Genomic DNA, 22,377 nt, shown 5'->3' on the forward strand with positions numbered 1-22,377 from the left:
TTATTCCTAGCAGATACCACACAGTATCTGTGCAAGCCTATTTTATGAAGGTAAAAGCACTACAGAGAAAACATGAAAAACAATAAGAGACTCTACACACATACTAATAAGCTTACCAGGGTTCCCTCAGCCCTAACACAGGCTGTAGTAGGAGCAGTGCTTCCAAACCCCATCCTGTGGTTTCAAGTTCATCACATCTTCAGCTCAGAACACAGTGTTTTGGGGCCTCAGGAGTCATTTTAAACCTTCCCTAAAGATTGGGGCCCTCCATGGACTAGGTCCTGTCCATTTGCCCTGACCCTGTTTAAAACCAGGATATTTATCCAACAAATCCTTTCTTTGTCTGGGGCAAGATTCAGGACATTCTTCAAGGTAGGCCAAGATTTAGGCCTTGGTTTTCTCTTTCCTCTTCCCTTCAGCTCACTTCAGTTATATCATATATCTGGCTATATAATAGGCTGAAATTTGATTTATCTTGGCTAAATTAAAACTTAATAAACGTGGTTTAACTTTTTGCAAAAGGTTTGGATTGAGGGGTGACACTCTGTCACCCGTTACCCTGTATTTATTGGTTCTTGCTGGACAGCCTTTGAAGTATTTTGTGATGTGTTTTTTGGTAATTAAAAAATGTAAATTCCTGAAAATCAGGTGGTGGGGAACCCCCCCGCCCCTAAACTAATGGACACTAGTGTTATAAACGGTAAAGCTTTCCTGTACAGACTAAGAGCCTCTGAGAGGTGATTTGTCCAAGGATAACTGATTCCAGAAATTCTTATTTATGTAGATTTGCACTTAAGAAGTAACTATTAGTTTTGATATAGTAGCCTTAGAAGTAATTATCTAAAAAATATTGTAGTAGTTAAGGAATCTGAAAAAAACTGACCTGAAACTAATTCTTGTTTTCCTTTGTCCTTAGATTTTTTTTTCTTTTTTTTTAAAGGAAGTAGTTGAGAAAAAGCACAATGGAGTTTTATGAGTCTACCTATTTTATCATCCTCATTCCTTCAGTGGTTATTACAGTCATCTTCCTATTCTTCTGGCTTTTCATGAAAGAAACATTATACGATGAAGTCCTTGCAAAACAAAAAAGGGACCAAAAGTTTCTGCCTTCTAAGACGGATAAAAAGAAAACTGAGAAGAAAAAGAACAAAAGGAAAGATGCTCAGAATGGGAACCTCCACGAGTCGGATTCTGAGAGCACACCTCGGGAGTTTAAACTGTCTGATGCTCTGATTGCAGATGAAGAGCACGTACTTCCTGTTCCCTTGGGTCTGACTGAAGCTTCGAGCACTGTTAGAGAACGGAAGAAGAAGGAGAAGAAACATAAGACTGTGCAAGAGGAGCATGTGTCTAAGGAGTCAGAAGGATCCAAGCCTGCAGGCAAGAAAATTGAACCAGTCCCTGTTACGAAACAGCCCACTCCACCCTCTGAAGCAGCAGGATCGAAGAAGAAACCTGGGCAGAAGAAGCAGAAAAATGGAATCGGTATCTCATGTTACATATATTACTTGCATGCCAAAACTGTGTTCTGCTTATTGCAAAGCAATGTAGTATTTAGTTATTTATCAGAACTGTTCTACCAGTTCTGCATTGGGCAAAAGTTCACTTCTCATTTTTAAGGGTTTTTTGCTTTTTCCATATTTCATCTGGCAGTGATAGTCCCCCCCCCCCATTTATTTACCTCTGCCAAAATTGGTGAGAAGTAGAACTACTTTATCTCCTAATTTTGCTTTGTTCTATGGTTTGGCTAAATTGGTCTTAAGCTATTGAAGGCTTGATTACCTCAAAGACTGCAGAAAAATGTTTGCTAGACACTCTCTGGCATCATGCTATCCCAAAATGAGACCCTAGGACATGAGAGAGATGAGATGGGTGAGGTAATACTTTTTATTGGTCCAACTCACCCACCTTGTCTTGCTCATATCCAGGGATCAACATGGCTACAACAGTACTGCAAACGCTAGCACCTAACAGCTGCTCTGATGAGAGTGGGCATACATAAAGCTCTGACTCCTATGACAATTAATTTTGCTTTAAGTTCCCGGGCTCTTTATATAAGTTGGTTACTGCGAAGTCCGATACCTACGATAAGAACCCTTTCCACTGGGTAACTATCTTGGAGCTGTAAGAAGTAGAAAATTTTAAATAAAATGCTACCTGGAGCTAGAAAAGAAACTGGTACAGCCGTTATAGCCAACCTCAGTTACTAGAGTGTAGATCCTTCCTGCAGAAGGCAAGGACGCTGCCTGATCATAGACTGACATCTTGGCTTGGTTTTTATCCATATTATCGAGGTAGCAAAAGCTAGTATGTTAAATGTGTTAACTACAATTGCTTAAATATGAACAACGGTTTAAAAATTATTCCAACTCTTAAAATAATTCAAAAACAATTGGAGGTCTTGGCCTTTTTACATGCAGCTGTAACCTGTTAGACACAGAGTGGAAAAAAAATTACATTGTTGGTTTGTGGTTTAGAATAGAAAAGCAGATGTACTAAATCCTACAGTGTGGGTATTCAGATCTTTTAAGAAACTGTCTTTGTGGGCCTGGCTATGAAATGTGGTTTGAAAAGACTGTTTTAAGGGCAACCACAACTAACTTTTGTCTTTGGATTACAGAAACTGCCATAACCCTATTGTGTGTTCCAGCTCTGATGGGAAGATCATGTGGTATACTCTCTCCAAAAAGAGATCTGAATGTCTATTAAAAGCAACTTTAAAAGCAATAGTTCCATAACATGGGACATTATTTTCTGCTTCTCACAGTTCCAGTGTTTTGAGTGGGGAGAGGGGAATTGTTTAAGGAGGTGGCAGGAATACGTTGCTGAAAATGAGAAGTTAACTTTTGTAACAAGACCATCAATTTTGCTTTTGTGCTGCAACGCATCTTGATTGGAGTTGTTAAAACTAGAGAATGCCGATTGCCATTTGTTTCAGTCTTTGGTTTCATTGCTCTGTGTTCTGCTTGCATGTCTAATTCCCAGCATTGCTGCTGCTGCTAAGTTTGCTACAACCCTGTATTGTCTTTGGGTTTAACTTGGCTTTATTACATATGCACGCAAAACTTTAAATTCTGATTAAAGTGTAGGCAAGAGTGTCTTCAGTCCGGAATGCCTTTACTGCTTATTGCAGTTTCACTGTTTAAATGTAGTTATTTGTAAATAGAGAAGTGAATGTCTCTCTCATATCCTTTTTGTAGATGACCAGGATTCAAAGAGTGAGTCATTTACGTCTCTTACCAAAAAACAAGACCCACTGCTGTTCCAGCATGAGATAAAACAAGAAAGTGGATCGGGAAAGAAGAAAGTTTCTACAAAGAAACAAAAAATTGACAATGGTGAGATAATACTACAGAATATTTCTTGGTTCAGATATCATTAACTGGGTATTATGTAAATAGGTGTGCTCTTGAGTAGCACAACGAATTTACATTCCCTAAGATTGGTAAAGGAGTAGCTTTTCTAATTAAAAAAATAGGAATTTTAGAGAATAAAGACATTTTAACTTCCTTAAAAGAAAAGAAAAAAATATTCAAAATGGGGATTTGTTTTAGGCTTAAAAGCTACCTAGCTTTAGGCAAAAGTCAGTAGAAAGTCTTCAAATTTCAATTACCCCAAGCCTTCTAATCATCCTTTCTCATAAGACAATGTCTCAATGGGACATGGAGTGAAATTGAAAAGCGACATATTTAATACTAATAAAAGGGACTAATTTTTGTTTTACACAACACACAAGCCAATGGTACTCGTTATCACCCAATGACACTGAGACTGAGGCGCTTGGTTAGGATTCAGTAAAGAACTTTGTAGGGTCGGGAACCTCCACAGTTACGTTGGGGATAATAAACCCTCATGTTTTGGAGAATAAGCTGATCATGAACTGGTCCAGGCGGTCATCACTTTGCATTTTGATTACTGCAACATCTTTTTTCTGGCCTTGACAAGTACTTTCTTCCCCTGCTCATATCCATTCCAAAGGCTGCTGCAAGTTCATATTCCTAGCCCACGCTTTGACCGTGTCACCCATCTCTTTGGCTCTCCCTTTACTTTTGCTGTCACATCAAACCTAAGCTGCTTGTCTTCATTTTCAAGGCCCTTCATGGTGTATCCCCGCCCTATCATCTCCCATTTGCTATTGAGATGACAGTTCCTGCCTCCAATCAGCCTGTTATGCCAGCCTCCATCACTCATGTATTTATTTTAGAACAAGCACCTTCCTGCTTCCTCCTCACACTTGGGAGAAGTTCCCTGCAAACATCTACAAAACTGTTATCCTCCTCCAAAAACTCCCCTTAGCCGTGATGCCAAGCTTTCTGCAGGCAATCTTTAGACTGTTGGTGCGCTGAGAGAGACCACTGCCAATCATGCTGACCAATATTTTCTTGTTTCCTCTGACTTCCCTGTCTGTCTTTATCCATCTGCCTCTTGTTCTGTTTGCACAGTGCCTGGCACAGTGGTTCATGATTGGGGCTTCTAGTTGCTATGGTAAAACAAATAGTAAAAATAGCTGCTTCATGAGAGAGCTCCTCAGCGGTATCTTATTGCATAACTGTCCATAAGGGAATTTCTTGGATGTTCCTCTGATGCATATGGGGCTAGTCGCTGTCAGACAGGTATTGATCCTGTATGGCATTTTCTTTCTTCAATCTGTTTCAGCCAGAGTGCTAACATTTCTTGGACCGTAGACCTTGCCCAGGCAGAGGGAAATCTACCAAAAACTCAAATAATTTCCAGCACCAGGTCAGCTGAACTGGCATGAAAACCAGTAATGTAGTCACGAGTCCAACAGTCGAGCAGTTTTTACCCCTGTTTGGATTAGACTCATTTTTCAGCCAGTTTCAGTAAAACGGTGAGGGGGAGATGGCTGTAATGCGCTTGCCTGTAGTATGGCTTCCAGCTGGTTCAGCAGAACTGCTCTTACATTGAGGTTAGATGTAATGATAAACTTTCCTGGAGTAGACATAACTATGTACAGGATGGGGACTTATGATTCAGAGGGAGTATAGAGTGCTCGGCTAAGCGTCAGAGCTGGTTTCTCTTGCCAGCGCTGACCTGCCGGGTGATCTTGGGCAAATCACTCCACCTCTTTTGGCAGGGACTGTCTCCTGCTGTGGGTTTATACATTGCCTAGCACTGGGGCTCCCAATATAACTCTGCATTTCTAGGCACTGCTGTAGTACAAATAACCTGTGAGCTTGCTGTTGCAAAATACTAGATTTCTTAGTGAAATTGACTTCAGTCTGCAAGTATGCTAGGCCTGCCTGCTGTCTCTAGAGTATTCTGCCTAAACAGTTTAGTTTGCTTATGGGAATAACCTGCTGGGTGTATTGCCTATAAAGTAGATCAGTACTTCACAAATGTAATAGTCGTTTTTTCCCCACCTTAGACTTCATTAATGCTGAACTCTCCATGGTGTTACAGCCATAGGCAGTCAAGCCTCATAAGTTACATGAGGCTATTTCATTAAAGCAAAATGGAAGTTGGAATATGAGTCAGTTTAAGTGCTAAAAGGCAATATTGACAAATGTAAATTGAGTTATTAAATCATTGTTTTAGAGACACTCATTTGATTAGTTAATTGAACCCCTGTACTCAGGTTATTAATCTGTGGTGAATAATAGGAATGGGGATTTATGAAACTAGCTGATGAAGTTTTTAAAGGGGACCAGGTACATTTCACCCACCTCTTTCTAGCATGATGTGCTTACATTTTGAAATGAAAGATAATTATTATATGACATTAACATGTTCCATGGAACTGTAGTTGCAGCTTTGGTTGATGAGCCTCTTATTCATGCAACTACCTACATTCCTTTGATGGATAACTCTGATCTGAACCCTTTGGTGGAAAAGAGAGAAGTGGCTGATGTGGCAAAACAAGACATAACCGAGGCGATCCAGAAAAGCGGTGCTAAGAAACTGAAGAATGAAACTGATAAAGGTAATGTAACAGAAAGAGACAATGTAATCAATTTACAGCCTCGATTGTGTGTGGAAGTTGCATGAAGCTGTTGAGCTGAAGAGATGAATGTTCAACTCCATCTTCAGAATGTCACTGTACATTGTCAAAATTATTCCAGTAGGAAAGCAGACGTTGATTTTCTTAATCCTGGAAAAAAACCTTTCTTTTTCCCTAGGAATACCCAGTCTTTTGGGGTTTTTGTGACTACAAGGAATTGCTTTTACACTTACACATCCTTTTTTGATCCTTTTTACAGTTCTGGGTAAGGAGCCCAGTTCCCTTAACAACTTCCTGCTGCATATTTGGAGCCCTCTGCCCCCAAAAGAAAGTTCAGAGGAGACCTGCAAGTCTCACTCCACTTAAATTCATTAGACACTCGCTGACTGTCAGTCCTTTCCTGGCAGGGGTGGCTCTAGACATTTTGCCGCCCCAAGCACGGAGGGTCCGCTGGTCCCGCGGCTTCGGCGGTGCCTGCGGGAGGTCCGCTGAAGCCACAGGACCAGCGGACCCTCCGCAGGCAAGCCGCCGAAGGCAGCCTGCCTGCCGCCCTAGCGGCAACTGGCAGAGTGCCCCTCGCGGCTTGCCACCCCAGGCATGCGCTTGGAGCACTGGTGCCTGGAGCCGCCCCTGTTTCCTGGAACCCACCACCAAGCTTTTTTAAAGTCCAGTCATAGGGCTTGGGGGCCTTGGATACCTGTCTGTTTACATACTCACCACCCCCAAATTTAAGTACCATGTACTCTGAGCAAGCCAGTGCGCTACGAGGCATAAAACAATAGGGACCGAAAGAGGCTGCCGGACACAGCAGGACCCTGAAATGTGACCTTCACGTGTTTGAGTGGTGGAAGAGGGGGATGTTGGGAATGAGTGAGGTGGTGACCCATTAGTCAAGCCTGTAAAAAGGATCAGTCTCTTGATGTCCTTATAAACATGATCTAATTAATGACTTGGCAGTGTGCTTTATGGCACTTTGATTTCTATATATGGTAACTTAAATATAGAATTGTAGGGATCCTGGTGACTTTCAGGGGACTTAGCCTGGCACCCCAGCACTTTTCCCCTGTGCTTGTAGTCCAGATGGCTGTTGGGTGCAACTGAGAAGCTTTTAGCCTCACTGTAGTATACATCCCTTGTTTATTCTCTTGAACGTAATTCAAATGTGGCTAATTCTTCTGTCAACTGGGATTTGTCCACCTAATTTAGAAACGTTCCCTTATTTCAGTTGTAAGCTTCTTGGGCACAGGAGCAAGGTTTTCCTCTATTTGCAGAGCACCAGGCACATGTTGCTTTGAGCCAAGCTCTTCTCTTCCTGCGGCGTCTTAACCTACATGACTCCTGCCAGCCAGGGATTTTGGAGTTTCGCTCCATGATAACTGCATTAGTGACGGCCTTAAATCTAGTTACTGCTTGATATGAAGGCCTGTGGTCAAGGCTAATACGGATTTATCTGCTGAATAGAGCAGATAATTAACTACAATGCTCAACATCTTTCCCTGGTCTGTGGGTTTCAGGGTTTTGTCATTCATTGGCTTGTTCTCTTTCTAGGTAATCTCTTGAGTGCTGGTAAAACTGATTCGATTTGCCACCTGTGCTTCTACCACTTCTGTGTTAGTAAATGGGATTTGGTTTTGATTGGACTTGTATCTCAGTACCCACGTCAAATCTTAAAAAGCCCCTTTGGGGAGTGGGTTTGGATCCCTTACTGTTCTTTGTATCTGCTTTTTCTTTATTTCTTTCATTGTTTCCCAATTAATTAGTTCTCACAAGTTTCTCCACTGACATTCATTCTAGTGCTAATTGATGTTTGGTAGGTATATTGAATATGCCAGAACTTTATGCTAAACTTTACTAAAATGACTAATGGTGGAGTATATTTTTCTGAACTGTTATCATCATTCATATACCAAAGATAAGCAAACTGGATCTGACTGGTCTCTTCTATCCACATAAAATCAGTCTGTTTTCTAGGAAAGAATCAGTTATTTTACACTGAGGCTGTTTTATTCCTGAAAATTTCCATTTTCTCCAGTTCAGAGTCATGCTGCTTGATGAATTCAATAGCCTTGCTATTTGCACATCACTCTTACTTACGAAATAATACTAATTGCCCTTTAAATTGGGAACTAAGTGCAAGTTACTGTCTCTTAACCTAAAGACTCTCCTACCTAGTGCACTTAATTCATGTGCTGGTTTTCGTTTTCTTCAACCTGTTTGTTGTTTGATTTGTGGTTGGTGAGTGTGCAAATAGTGATAGGTATTCTAGTAGAACTATATTCCAGAGAGTCAGCTGGCAGGCTTCGTTCTAAATATAAGGCATATTGTCTTCACTGAATACGTGACTCTTTGCTGTTTAATTTCAGTTTGAAACATCATAATACATGTGAATGTGCCTACATACATTTATTAGTTTGGAGCAAAGTAAATGACTATAAATGTAAATGTCGCTATCATTTAATTATAGAAAATGCTGAAGTAAAGTTTAAGGACTTTCTCTTGGCTATGAAGAGCATGATCTTCACTGAAGATGAGGCCCTTTGTGTGGTTGAGCTGCTAAAGGAGAAATCCAGTGTGATACAGGATGCCTTGCAGAAGGTGAGCACTGTAAGAGCTAGATATTACTATTTATTTTTAATACACAGGTGTTTGGAAGGGACACTATTAAGTTAGCTAGTCCAAAAATGAGACTTGCCTGAATAATGGCTGTCATGAAGATCTTGCATTCATTTCCAGAACGCCTCTTTTTCTACTCACTCAGCGTTGTTTGTGTATAAGAACATAAGAACATAAGAAAGGCCGTACCGGGTCAGACCAAAGGTCCATCTAGCCCAGTATCTGTCTACCGACAGTGGCCAATGCCAGGTGCCCCTGAGGGAGTGAACCTAACAGGCAATGATCAAGTGATCTCTCTCCTGCCATCCATCTCCATCCTCTGACGAACAGAGGCTAGGGACACCATTCTTACCCATCCTGGCTAATAGCCATTTATGGACTTAGCCACCATGAATTTATCCAGTCCCCTTTTAAACATTGTTATAGTCCTAGCCTTCACAACCTCCTCAGGTAAGGAGTTCCACAAGTTGACTGTGCGCTGCGTGAAGAAGAACTTCCTTTTATTTGTTTTAAACCTGCTGGCTATTAATTTCATTTGGTGACCCCTAGTTCTTGTATTATGGGAATAAGTAAATAACTTTTCCTTATCCACTTTCTCAACATCACTCATGATTTTATATACCTCTAACATGTCCCCCCTTAGTCTTCTCTTTTCCAAACTGAAGAGTCCTAGCCTCTTTAATCTTTCCTCATATGGGACCCTCTCTAAACCCCTAATCATTTTAGTTGCTCTTTTCTGAACCTTTTCTAGTGCTAGAATATCTTTTTTGAGGTGAGGAGACCACATCTGTACACAGTATTCGAGATGTGGGCGTACCATGGATTTATATAAGGGCAATAATATATTCTCAGTCTTATTCTCTATCCCCTTTTTAATGATTCCTAACATCCTGTTTGCTTTTTTGACCGCCTCTGCACACTGTGTGGACATCTTCAGAGAACTATCCACGATAACTCCAAGATCTTTTTCCTGACTCGTTGTAGCTAAATTAGCCCCCATCATGTTGTATGTATAGTTGGGGTTATTTTTTCCAGTGTGCATTACTTTACATTTATCTACATTAAATTTCATTTGCCATTTTGTTGCCCAATCACTTAGTTTTGTGAGATCTTTTTGAAGTTCTTCACAATCTGCTTTGGTCTTAACTATCTTGAGTAGTTTAGTATCATCTGCAAACTTTGCCACCTCACTGTTTACCCCTTTCTCCAGATCATTTATGAATAAATTGAATAGGATTGGTCCTAGGACTGACCCTTGGGGAACACCACTAGTTACCCCTCTCCATTCTGAGAATTTACCATTAATTCCTACCCTTTGTTCCCTGTCCTTTAACCAGTTCTCAATCCATGAAAGGACCTTTCCTTTAATCCCATGACAGCTTAATTTACGTAAGAGCCTTTGGTGAGGGACCTTGTCAAAGGCTTTCTGGAAATCTAAGTACACTATGTCCACCGGATCCCCCTTGTCCACATGTTTGTTGACCCCTTCAAAGAACTCTAATAGATTAGTAAGACACGATTTCCCTTTACAGAAACCATGTTGACTATTGCTCAAGAGTTTATGTTTTTCTATGTGTCTGACAATTTTATTCTTTACTATTGTTTCAACTAATTTGCCCGGTACCGATGTTAGACTTACCGGTCTGTAATTGCCGGGATCACCCCTAGAGCCCTTTTTAAATATTGGCGTTACATTAGCTAACTTCCAGTCATTGGGTACCGAAGCCGATTTAAAGGACAGGTTACAAACCTTAGTTAATAGTTCCGCAACTTCACATTTGAGTTCTTTCAGAACTCTTGGGTGAATGCCATCTGGTCCCGGTGACTTGTTAATGTTGAGTTTATCAATTAATTCCAAAACCTCCTCTAGTGATACTTCAATCTGTGACAGTTCCTCAGACCTACAAAAGCCAGCTCAGGCTTGGGAATCTCCCCAACATCCTCAGCCGTGAAGACTGAAGCAAAGAATCCATTTAGTTTCTCCGCAATGACTTTATCATCTTTAAGCGCTCCTTTTGTATTTTCATCGTCAAGGGGCCCCACTGGTTGTTTAGCAGGCTTCCTGCTTCTGATGTACTTAAAAAACATTTTGTTATTACCTTTTGGAGTTTTTGGCTAGCCGTTCTTCAAACTCCTCTTTGGCTTTTCTTATTACACTCTTGCACTTAAGTTGACAGTGTTTGTGCTCTTTCTATACAAGTCAATGGTCAGCCATCAGTATATGTATATTGGTTATTGTACTAGGTTTTGGCCTGGTAGGCTGAGAGTTGGCTTTGCGCGCATGTAAAATGAACATTGATTGGTTGGGGGTAAAAAATAGAGCCATACATTTCAGAAGGCAAGACCTACAAGATGGCGGCACTGCTAAAGCAGCCCTATTTTCTGGCCCTGTCCTTTCTGGTGGAGATGGTATAATATAACTTCTTGTGTTATCGCAGGAGCTTAAACACAGTGGGTCAATTTGGGCTGGTGGCAGGAAGAGTGATTGGCTCAAAAGGGAGAAGGAAATGAATGCTTTCTCACACCTGAGAAAAGGTCACTGCAGCCACTCAGTACAGATGTTAGTTTGAAATGGGGCCAGACTGTCCGCCTTATGTAAAGTCCAACTCTATTACCTGGGCCCTACAGCAATTTTACTCTAGGTCTTGAAGATCATTTGATAACTTTTCCTATGTGAAAAATCTAATGTACTATGTATGCAGCTAATTGTGGTCGTGAAAACAGATAATGCACATCTGCATCTTCAATACACTCTAGAAACAGGAATTGTCATGTTAAGTCAGACCAATGGTTCATCTGGTCTAATATCCTTTGTCAGTACTTGATGTTTCAAAGGAGGGTGCAAAACCCCAATAAGCATGCTATTGCCTCTCTCTCCATTATTTGGGAAGCTTTCTCATTAAACCCAGCAGTCACTGCATCGTGTGTCTTGAAGGAGTGATATCCCTTACACATTTTGTCTTAGCTAGCAGCTGTCAGATGCTTATTCATATAAATATCTAAACTTCTCGAATCCTACTAGGCTTTTTGCTTTCATAGCTTTTGGCATTGGGTTCCACAGGCTACTTATGCATTGTGTGAAAACTTTCCTTTTCATAACTCTTTCCATTTGTTGACATCCAAAGAAATTAGAAGGCTCCTTATTTTATATTTTGTCATTTGTTATTTCAGCTACCCTTATGTAATCTCCTATGAATCCCCAAAGTGGTCCTGATACTTTTAATTTCTCATAGATGTTTTTCTCTGTCTAAAATTACTTTGTCACCTAACCTGAATCTTTACATTCCTACTATATTCTTCTCGGGATGGGGAGACCAGACCAGAACACTGTGTGGATGGTGTTTGTGTAAAATCAATATGTATAGCAGTGATACTTTTCAGTAGTATTCTGTCTCGTTAATACAGTCTAGCCCTGGTTTGCATGATGTATGGCTATTTCTTGCTATTGATTTGAAGGGAGCTGTTCGAAACATAGAAGTCTTGGCTTCTATAACCCAGTAAGTGTTAACTTTTGCAGGTGAAAATGTCGATATTACCCAATCAATAGCACAGGCTGGATGTGCGTGTGCACATCTGTATGTACAATATGCTTTTATAGAAAAGCTCCTTTTTCACTGTGTACTTTTTCCGGGGTTCGCTATAAAGGTTAGTAGTTGTGGCCCTCAGACTCTGCAGAGGAAAGCAGGAAATATTATATGTCAGTTACTTTATCAAGTGAAGAAGGTATTTGCTTTGTATTATTGAGCTGCTATCAAACAATTGGCTTACTTTACCTCTAAGTATTCACGTGCCTTCTACCTTTCTCTCTGCCACAAACACAAAATGGAGATGGAACCATTAATGGACAAATTTCAAAGAAAACTGAATATGGATCTCCAAGATATTTCACCAGTTATCAGACTTAATCTAGAAATTGCCACATAGTCACAAAAACATTTAGGACGTCTGCCATGAGTCACATAAGTGGAGTTCTAAAACGTCTATGTGCAGCAGAGGTCACAGGAGTTTGTCAGATCTAGAATTTGCCCAGTTCCCTTTTCTTCCATTCTTTTTGCATATAGCTTTACAATAACATCTAATTATATATTAACCCTCTCCTAGGATCAACATGATTCAATCATGTTGTTAGACTTTGCCGCGGAGTAATATTCTGGCAAGTACAATGTTTTTGCTGTCATTGCTATATGTGGAAGGGAATCGCAAGGCAACATTTCCTCTATTAGGTAGTAAGATGCTTTAGGAGATCAAGCTTGTTGTGTCATAGCAGCACACAACTTCTTTACTACTTCTGTAGATAGCTTCTCCCCAAACCACCACCACCTTAGCTGACCTAAAATGTGGAGAATAATCTGCTCCAGTGCAGCTATACCTGCTGTGCTATGTGTTTTAAAAGCATCTCCTGGTCTAATGAAATTTGTTAGAGGCCTTTGGTAGCAGACCCAAAACTCCTTCTCATGCATTACGTTGCTGGTAGCAGGCTGACAAATGATTGCGTGCTGGATTGTGCAGCAGTGGGCATTCGCTGAAGGAGGAAAAAAAACAAAACCCCAGTCACGATTACTGCAACTTTCAATATATGCCATAATCGATAATAAAGTTTTAATACTTTCCGCATGTTTGATCACTTTTAATATCCTTTTGCTGTAGGCTATTAAGGGAGATTCAGCTGCAACCATACACCAGCTACAAGAAAAAGACAAAATGCTTGCTGCTCTGAAGGAAGAAGCTGCGGTTGCAAAGGATCAGTTCAAGCAGCTAACTCAGGTGAATATATTGAAGGGAACAGGTATGAAATCGAAAGGAAACTAACAAGGAACCTCATGGAATTTCAGTAAAGTCACTAGTTTAATAGATCAGTGTGAAACAAAAGGAGAGATTTTCTCTTAGGAATTTATCAAGGATAAGCCTTTTTTTTTTTTTTTTTTTTTCTCCTTCCCTCCACCAAATGCCATTAGTGCATTTGTATTGCTCTAGTTTTCAGGAAGCTTTCAAGATATAACTCCAGTATTTCAGTTAATGGAGTATGTGATTAATTTTAAAAAGTTGTGAGCATAGTGTGTTAAACATAAGCATCCTCTTCATCAGTATAAGTAGGCTGGGTGTCAAATATTATGATTTCTAATATTAAAGATATTCATATGCCACAATTTTCAGTTGGTCCATTTCCTGATATCCACAAGCTCCCATGTTCCTACGCACAATGATCAGTGGAATTGAGTGTTAATGGGGAAGGCACAGAAAGCTTAGATTCTTGATTGTTTTAGCCTGCCAGGTTTATGTTCACTGTATCCGATCTCTAACAGTTTAATTGTATGGGACACTGGTTTCATATAGCTAAATATAAAACAGTCTTCAGACTTTCTTAATTTGAAGATTTCAGAAGAAGGCAAAACCTAACAAAAGTGAAGAGAATCCTGTACAACAATTGGTAGATATTATAGTAGGCTGGAGAAGAAACTGTTTTCGCTGTAGCACTTGCGATGGAGTGGAGGGGAATAGAGGTAGAAGTAGGAAGGCTTGAAATGACAGGTATGGACAAGGCTTTTAGTGGGAAGGATTGACTTTTAGAAATGTATAGGGGAAAGTCCAACAAGATATTGAAGTTGAGATCCTGGGCAGATGAGTGGGGACGGTTGGGGAGTGGTATTAACAGTGCTAGCAAATGGTTTGAAGAAGAGGAAGCTGGCAGTGGGGGGCATTCAGGATGAGTTATTGGAAGGGCACGTGTAAGACTGAACAGAGGGTGCGGTGGAGAGAGACTTGAGAGTAGTTCATGTGTAGCTGGAGGCTGAACCTATGAGACTCAATGAGGTGTAAAAGAGAGGGGGAAAACAAGGACAGAACATTGGGGAAGGTGGCATGCAGAGTGGAAGGGAAGAACTACTGGTGGAGACACGGAAAGAGCAGTAGGAGTGGTTGAAAGAAAACCCGGAAGAGCGGAGTAATGCAAGCACAAGGAAAACAACGAAATTGGCAGCATAGAGCAATAATGGTAGGTGGACAGTGTGAGTAGAGCAGGAAGCCCTTGAACTTGAGGACTGTAACCTGGCGAAGAAAACTGACTTCTGCCCCTTCACTCTGCTGAAATGGAAGGAGAATGAAAAGAGGGATGGGAAGTGAATGCAATAGGAGTTGACTGTCTCCAGGCTCGCAAAGCTTGCGAAAGGAGACATCGAGTGGCTGGGAATGACCTTGAAGGTTTTGCACAATGGGGGGGAAAATACTGGGATAGTTTTGAAAGGCAAGAAAGCGGGAAAATGTGGCCAAGGGGACAGGTAGACTGGCTACCTAAGTTCCCTCTAAGCTGTGTGGCCGCGCTGCAGCCTATTAAGTGCCGCTCAGGGCTGCGTCGGGAAGAGATGCCTCTTCCCCAGCCCCAGCCCTGCAGTGGCGGGGAGAGGTGCCCCTCCCCAGCCCTGGCACGAAACCTGCTGCAACCTGGGGAGAGGCGCCTCTTCTGCGGTCCCAACCCAACCCTGGCCTGGACCTGCCATGGCTGGGGGAGAGGCACCTATTCTGCGGCCCCAAGCTTGGAGCTGCCACTGCAGGCAGAGGTGCCCTCCCCTTCCCCCCGCAGCCGAGGTGCTGCTGTGGGGAGAGAGAGCTGGGGGGAGTCCTCTCTTCTCACCCCAGAGCCCGCAGCCCCAGCCCCGGAGCCTTCATCCGCCCGCACTCCAATTCACTTCCCCAGCCCTGAGCCCCCATCCCCAGCTCCACCCCAGAGCCCGCACCCCCAGCTGGAGCCCTCACTCTCCCACTCTCCAAACCCCTCAACCCCACTCCCGCCACATGAATTTGTTATGTGCACCACTATGGAGGTGATGTGTGACACATGTGGTGTATATAACAAAATTCAATCTGCACGTGCTTGGGAAAAATTAGAGGGAACACTTCTGGCTACATGTTAAAGGTGAGATACCTCAGTCTGACACTGAGATAAAAGAGGAAAGGGTGTTTAGTCACAGTGGCAATAACTCTTATCTCATAAGGGGGGCATCTCAGAAGAAATTAGCAAGATCCTGGGAGAAGAAGTGCTCCTGGGAGGATGTTTTGTAAGAGAGGTGACACAGTTGAAAGAAGAGAGAATAAATTACTAGTGCAGGAAGTGTTTGTGGTGTTCTTCGAATGATTGCTCATATCCATTCCAGTTAGATGTGTGCGCGCCGCGTGCGCTTTCGTCGGAAGACTTTTACCCTAGCAACCCCAGTGGGTCGGCTGAGCGCCCCCTGGAGTGGCGCCATAACGGCACCGCATATATACCTCAGCCGACCCACCCGACCCTCAGTTCCTTCTTACCACTCGTGTCGGTCGTTGGAACAGTGGAGTGCAGCTTGTCTGACCTCCGCTTCCCTAGCTTCCTCATAGTTTTTTCTGTAAAAAATTGTACATAGTTCTTATCTTAGCTTAGGTTTTCTTATTTTTGATAGTTTAAAATCAGTTTAGTGTAGACAGTAGCGGGTTCGGGGGTTAGCCCCACCCGCACCCGGGACCGGAGCGTATGCCCGGCTCCCCGGGTTTCAAGCCGTGCTCGGCCTGCCGCAGGCCTATGCCTACAGGAGAGCCGCATAGCTCCTGTTTAAAGTGCTTAGGAGAGTCGCACTTGTCTACTAAGTACCCAATTTGCAAGGCTTTCAAGCCTCGCACTAAGAGGGAGAGAGACATTAGGCTGAAACAGCTCCTAATGGAGGCAGCCTTAACCCCTCCGGCCCCGGCACCGCCCGCTGCCCCGAGGACTCTCGCAGCACCGCCACGGCGCCGGGCCTCTCTGCGGTGCCACCGAAAACGTCTTCGGCACCGAAACCGGCCCAAAGACGCTCCCTCTTGCCTAGGGCGAAGAAAGGAAAGGCCGCTGCCTCCACGGCACCGCCGGCTCCGAAGCCACAGAGTGCGCCCTGTCCGGACCGCCCGGCACCAAAACCTGCCGCGGCACCGGTTTCTCTGCCGCAGACGCTTCTGCCGGCACCGGCGACTCCGGCCCCTGAGAGGCCATCGAGCCCGGCACCTGTAACTTCCCCGGCTCCGGCCGCGGTTGAGATGCCATTGCCATTGACTCCTGAGACCTTCGAGGCGGCACGGGACCATTGCACTGACAGAACCGGTTGTGCCACCGCCCCCGGCGCCGCCGGTGCGGGCGCCCCGCCACATGGGCAAGCCGTCCATGTTTAGACCACCTGCTGGCACTGACTCTGACCGGCACCGAACCCGTTCCCGTTCTCGACGCCGATCCCGCTCCCACTCTCGGCGTCGATCCCGATCTGGCCGTCGATCACACCGCCGCTCGCAGTCCCGGCACCACTCAACCACGCGGCACCGGTCGGACTCGCAGCACCGGTTGTTCTCTCCATCTCCGACCCGTCACTCCCGGCACCGATCAAGTTCTCGGTACCGCTATGGCCGCCGCTACTCGCGGAGTCGCTCCCGGCACCGCACCGGTCGCAGGTCCCATTCTCGCTCCTGCTCTCGGTACCGAGATGCCTCCCGGCACCGTTCACCACAAAGGCGGGAAATGCGATCTGTGGGCACTTCGGCGCAAGGCTTATCTGCTCCTCCTTGGCCCTCTCGACACGTTTCGGCCTCCTCACACGCTGACAGCTACTATGTCGATGACCACGACTCTCAGGTCCCTTCGGGAGTTTTCTGGCAATCCCATCCTGCGGACCAGGACCCAAATCAGTGGGGTTATTGGACTCCTTGGGCCTACCACCAAAGCCAAGGTCCTCCTGTGCCTCATATGCGCACTGTATCGCATGAGCCACGCGTCCCAGAGGCTACCGTAAGCCGCCCCCCAGTTGACACTGAGGTACCACCCGGTGCGGACGAAGGGGCTCAGCCTGCCCAGGAACCTCGGGGGCAGGAACCTTTACAGGGCCCGGATACTGATCCAGACGCCATTCTGCCCGGCACTTCTTCCTCCTCCTCTCCCCCAGATGAGGTGGTGGCAGGCTCGTCATCAGCGGGTCCCCCGCCAATTGACTTAAGGGCGCACCAAGAGCTCCTTCGCAGGGTGGCACTGCGAATGGATCTCCAGGCTGAGGAGGTATCGGAAGTCAGTGATCCAATAGTGACCATTTTGTCCGCGGACGCTCCAACCCGCATAGCTCTTCCCTTCATAAGGACTATCCAGGCGAACGCCGATACCTTGTGGCAGACTCCGTCGTCTATTGCGCCCACAGCCCGAGGGGTGGAACGCAGATACATGGTCCCTTCCAGGGGATACGAACATTTGTATGTGCACCCTGCCCCCTCGTCCTTAGTAGTGCAGTCGGTCAATGACAAAGAGCGCAACGGCCAGCAGGGCCCGGCGCCTAAGTCAAAGGAGGCCAAGCGCATGGACTTGCTTGGTCGCAAGGTCTACTCTGCCGGTGCCCTACAGATCCGTGTGGCTAACCAGCAGGCCTTGCTCAGCCGCTACGGCCATGACACTTGGGCTGAGGTAGAAAAATATAAAGAGCTCCTGCCTCAGGATTCCCGACAGGAGTTTGCGGCCTTTGTAGAAGAAGGCAAAAAGGTAGCACGCACCTCCTTACAGGCCTCCTTAGACGCGGCTGACTTGGCGGCACGTACTGTAGCCTCGGGCGTTACCATGCGCTGGATCTCTTGGCTTCAGAGTTCGACGCGTCCCCCTGAGGTCCAATATACCATCCAGGACCTTCCTTTTGATTCGAAGGAGCTCTTTTCAGAAAAGACGGACTCCAAGCTTCAAAATCTAAAAGACAACAGGGTTATCATCCGCACTTTGGGGATGCATACCCCTGCTACCCAGAGGCGTCCGTTCCGTCCTCAATTTAACCGCCCTTACTATATGCCTCGCTACAGGCAAGACTCTGGTCGACGGCGGGGTCGTGGCGGCCGTGGGCGACGGCCTGGCAACCAACCGTCCCAAGGGCGAGCCCCCTCTAAACCACCGGGGCCTAAACCATCTTTTTGAAGATGCGCCCGGGGACGACATACCAGTTCTTCCTCCCAATTCCTCCCTGCTTTTTTCCAACCGCCTTTCCTATTTCCTCCCGGCGTGGGCCCGGCTGACCACCGATGCCTGGGTCCTGCACACGGTGGAACGTGGTTACCAACTCCAATTCGTTTCACCTCCACCTTCCCACGCTTCTTCCCGGTCCCTCTTCAGGGACCCCTCTCACGAGCAATTCCTCTTACAGGAGGTGCACTCGCTCCTAGCCATCGGAGCGGTTGAGAAGGTTCCGGACGCGGAACGGGGCAAGGGGTTTTATTCCCGTTATTTTTTGATCCCCAAGTCCAAAGGAGGCCTCCGACCCATTCTCGACCTGCGAGAACTCAACGCATACATGCTGAAGTTGAAGTTCCGCATGGTATCCCTCGGGGTCATTATCCCTACTTTGGATTCAGGAGACTGGTATGCCGCCCTCGATATGAAGGACGCTTATTTTCATATCGCCATCTTCCCACCGCACAGACGCTTCCTCCGTTTCACAATCGCTCACCTACACTTCCAGTTTGCGGTACTCCCCTTCGGCCTCTCCACGGCCCCAAGGGTGTTCACAAAGTGCATGGCCGTTGTCGCCGCCCACCTCCGTCGCCGCGCCATCTCCGTTTTTCCCTACCTGGACGACTGGCTCATCAGGGGGGACTCGCAGGCCACGGTCCAGAAACATGTCACAGAGATCAAGGACTTATTCATGCGCCTAGGCCTACTTCTCAACATAGAGAAGTCCACCTTAGTTCCAACTCAGAGGCTGGATTTTATTGGCGCGACCCTGGACTCCTCTCTAGCCAGAGCCTTCCTTCCGCAGGTCCGGTTCCAGGCCCTTACGCAGCTGATCCGCGACCTTCAGGCCTCTCGCATGGCCTCGGCCCGTGCTTGCCTCCGCCTCCTCGGTCATATGGTGGCTTGCACACACGTCACCCCGTTTGCCAGGCTCTGCCTCCGCCCGCTTCAGCTGTGGCTCCATTCCAGGTACCGCCCACACAGGGACCCCATGGATACCATACTCACCATCCCAGCGGGTGTCCTTCAATCCCTGGATTGGTGGCTGACCCCGTCCAACGTATGTGTGGGCGTCCCATTCCAGGCTCCTCAACCTTCCCTGTCTCTGACAACGGACGCCTCGTCCCTTGGATGGGGAGCCCATCTCGGCGAGCTTCAGACTCAAGGTCTTTGGTCGCTACAGGAATTAAACATGCACATCAACGTCAGGGAGCTCCGGGCAGTACGCCTGGCCTGCCAAGCGTTCCAGACTCGCCTCCATGGCCGTTGTCTCAGTCTTTACCGACAACACAACGGCCATGTACTATATCAACAAGCAAGGCGGGACCCGCTCCTCCCCCCTCTGCGACGAGGCGATGCTACTGTGGGAATTCTGCATAGCCCACTCGATACATCTGGTGGCGTTGTTCCTTCCTGGCGTCAAGAACACCATCGCGGATCGCCTGAGCAGGTCCTTTCTCTGCCACGAGTGGTCGCTGAGAGCAGACATCGCTCATGCTATTTTCCAACAGTGGGGGTTTCCCCACGTAGACTTGTTTGCGTCCCGATTGAACTGCAAATGCCAGAAGTTTTGCTCCTTTCAAGGTCTGGCACTGGGCTCTCTGTCGGACGCCTTCCTCCTTCCATGGACTCGTCACCTGTTCTACGCCTTTCCTCCGTTTCCCCTCATACACAAGGTCCTGCTGAAGCTCCGACGGGACAAGGCACGTCTCATCTTAATTGCGCCAGCGTGGCCCAGGCAACACTGGTTCACCACGCTGCTCCATCTGTCGGTAGCCAGCCCAATTCCTCTGCCGCTTCACCCGGATCTGATAACACAAGATCACGGCACTCTCCGTCACCCGGACCTGCCGGCCCTCCACCTCACGGCGTGGCTCCTCAGTGGCTAGACCAGACGGAGTTGCGCTGCTCTGCTCCCGTGCAGCACGTTTTATTGAGCAGCAGAAAGCCTTCCACTCGATCTACCTATCTGGCCAAGTGGAAGCACTTCGCTTGTTGGGCTCAAGCGCGTGACGCTATTCCTTCGGAACTCCCGCTTCCGATGGTCCTGGACTATCTCTGGTCGCTAAAACAACAAGGTCTTGCGCTGTCCTCCATCAAAGTGCACTTAGCGGCCATCTCCGCTTTCCACCCCGGTGAGGGGGGATATACGCTGTTCTCTCACCCGCTGACTACTTGCTTCAGAAAGGGCCTTGATCGTCTCTACCCCCAGGTTCGTCATCCGACTCCCACCTGGGACCTCAACAGGCTCATGTCTCCGCCCTTCGAGCCGCTGGCCACCTGCTCCTTGCTGTACCTCTCATGGAAGACGTTTTTTCTCGTGGCTATCACATCCGCCAGATGAGTTTCTGAGCTTAAGGCGCTCATGGAGGACCCGCCATACACCGTTTTCCATAAGGACAAGGTACAGCTACGTCCACATCCGGCGTTTCTCCCGAAGGTAGTGTCCGCCTTCCACATTAACCAGGATATCTTCCTGCCAGTATTCTTTCCAAAGCCTCACGCATCTCCGAGAGAACAACGACTTCACTCCCTCGATGTTCGCAGGGCGTTGGCTTTCTATGTTGATCGGACAAGACCGTTCCGCAAATCCCCGCAACTGTTTGTGGCAATTGCTGACCGGATGAGAGGTCTTCCTGTCTCATCGCAGAGAATCTCCTCGTGGCTCACAGAGTGCATTCGCACCTGCTATAACTTGGCTAATGTCCCCTTGGGCCATCTCACCGCCCACTCTACCAGGGCCCAGGCGTCCTCCGCTGCCTTTCTGGCGCAAGTACCCATACAAGACATATGCAGAGTGGCGACCTGGTCATCCGTCCATACTTTTGCCTCACACTACGCCCTGGTCCAACAGTCGAGAGGTGACGCAGCCTTTGGCTCGCGGTCCTGCATACCGCCACGTCTCACTCCGACCCCACCGCCTAGGTAAGGCTTGGGATTCACCTAACTGGAATGGATATGAGCAATCACTCGAAGAAGAAAAAACGGTTACTTACCTTTGTAACTGTTGTTCTTCGAGATGTGTTGCTCATATCCATTCCACACCCACCCTCCTTCCCCACTGTCGGAGTAGCCGGCAAGACGGAACTGAGGGTCGGGTGGGTCGACTGAGGTATATATGCGGTGCCGTTATGGCGCCACTCCAGGGGGCGCTCAGCCGACCCACTGGGGTTACTAGGGTAAAAGTCTTCCGACGAAAGAGCACGCGGCGCGCACACACCTAACTGGAATGGATATGAGCAACACATCTCGAAGAACAACAGTTACAAAGGTAAGTAACCGTTTTTTCATCATCTTGGTTATCCTCTCTTGGTCAGGGAATTCAGCCAGTCTTGATTGTTGAGAGTTTGCTACTAGTCTGTCGAGAACCTTAGAAGCAGGTTGGTTTAATTGCAGAATACTGAAGATGCTACTGTTGCTGACCCTACAAGACAAATGCTATAGCTCATATTTTATGACATTGTAAAGTGTTTGCACAGTAATGTGGTTCTAATAGTAATATTTTTAGTTTGCATTTAACTTAATTATCATCCTGCACTGAGTATGCAGAATTGGATTGCACTTGACTGATTGCTTGAGATTTAAACCTATACTGTATGATTTAATGCTAGCAGTTATGTACTGAATGACTGGCTAGTGAGGGGACCTGAACGTTAGACTGAACTCCCCTTTCACTTCAGCTGGATAGTTCATCTGTACTGTACAACATATTTGATCTAAAATGTACTGTACTTTTGCTGCAATCCTATAACTGTGTTCTCCTAGTTCATTAGACAAATTAAATCCTGCCCTTAGTTATACCTATGAAATATCGATTTCACTGGGGCATACAGACGCAATTGAG

General features: G+C 46.1%; 1 protein-coding gene across 6 annotated transcripts in view; it reads left to right on the forward strand.

Moving 5' to 3' along the window:
- Nucleotides 1-934: 934 nt before the first annotated feature.
- Nucleotides 935-22,377, forward strand: part of KTN1 (kinectin 1) — a 76,910-nt gene continuing 55,467 nt past the window's right edge. For 3 of the 6 annotated variants that reach the window (XM_045013834.1, XM_045013836.1, XM_045013831.1), the window contains exons 1-5: nt 935-1,485; nt 3,201-3,338; nt 5,765-5,941; nt 8,424-8,554; nt 13,220-13,336. In XM_045013834.1, the coding sequence (XP_044869769.1) occupies nt 963-1,485; nt 3,201-3,338; nt 5,765-5,941; nt 8,424-8,554; nt 13,220-13,336 (1,086 nt within the window). In that variant the 5' untranslated portion in view covers nt 935-962. The remainder of the gene's footprint in view (nt 1,486-3,200; nt 3,339-5,764; nt 5,942-8,423; nt 8,555-13,219; nt 13,337-22,377) is intronic. The other 3 variants (XM_045013832.1, XM_045013830.1, XM_045013835.1) reach the window with 1 other exon arrangement.

The sequence above is a fragment of the Mauremys mutica genome, chromosome 4 (assembly GCF_020497125.1).
Source record: "Mauremys mutica isolate MM-2020 ecotype Southern chromosome 4, ASM2049712v1, whole genome shotgun sequence".
NCBI classification, from domain to species: domain Eukaryota; kingdom Metazoa; phylum Chordata; order Testudines; family Geoemydidae; genus Mauremys; species Mauremys mutica.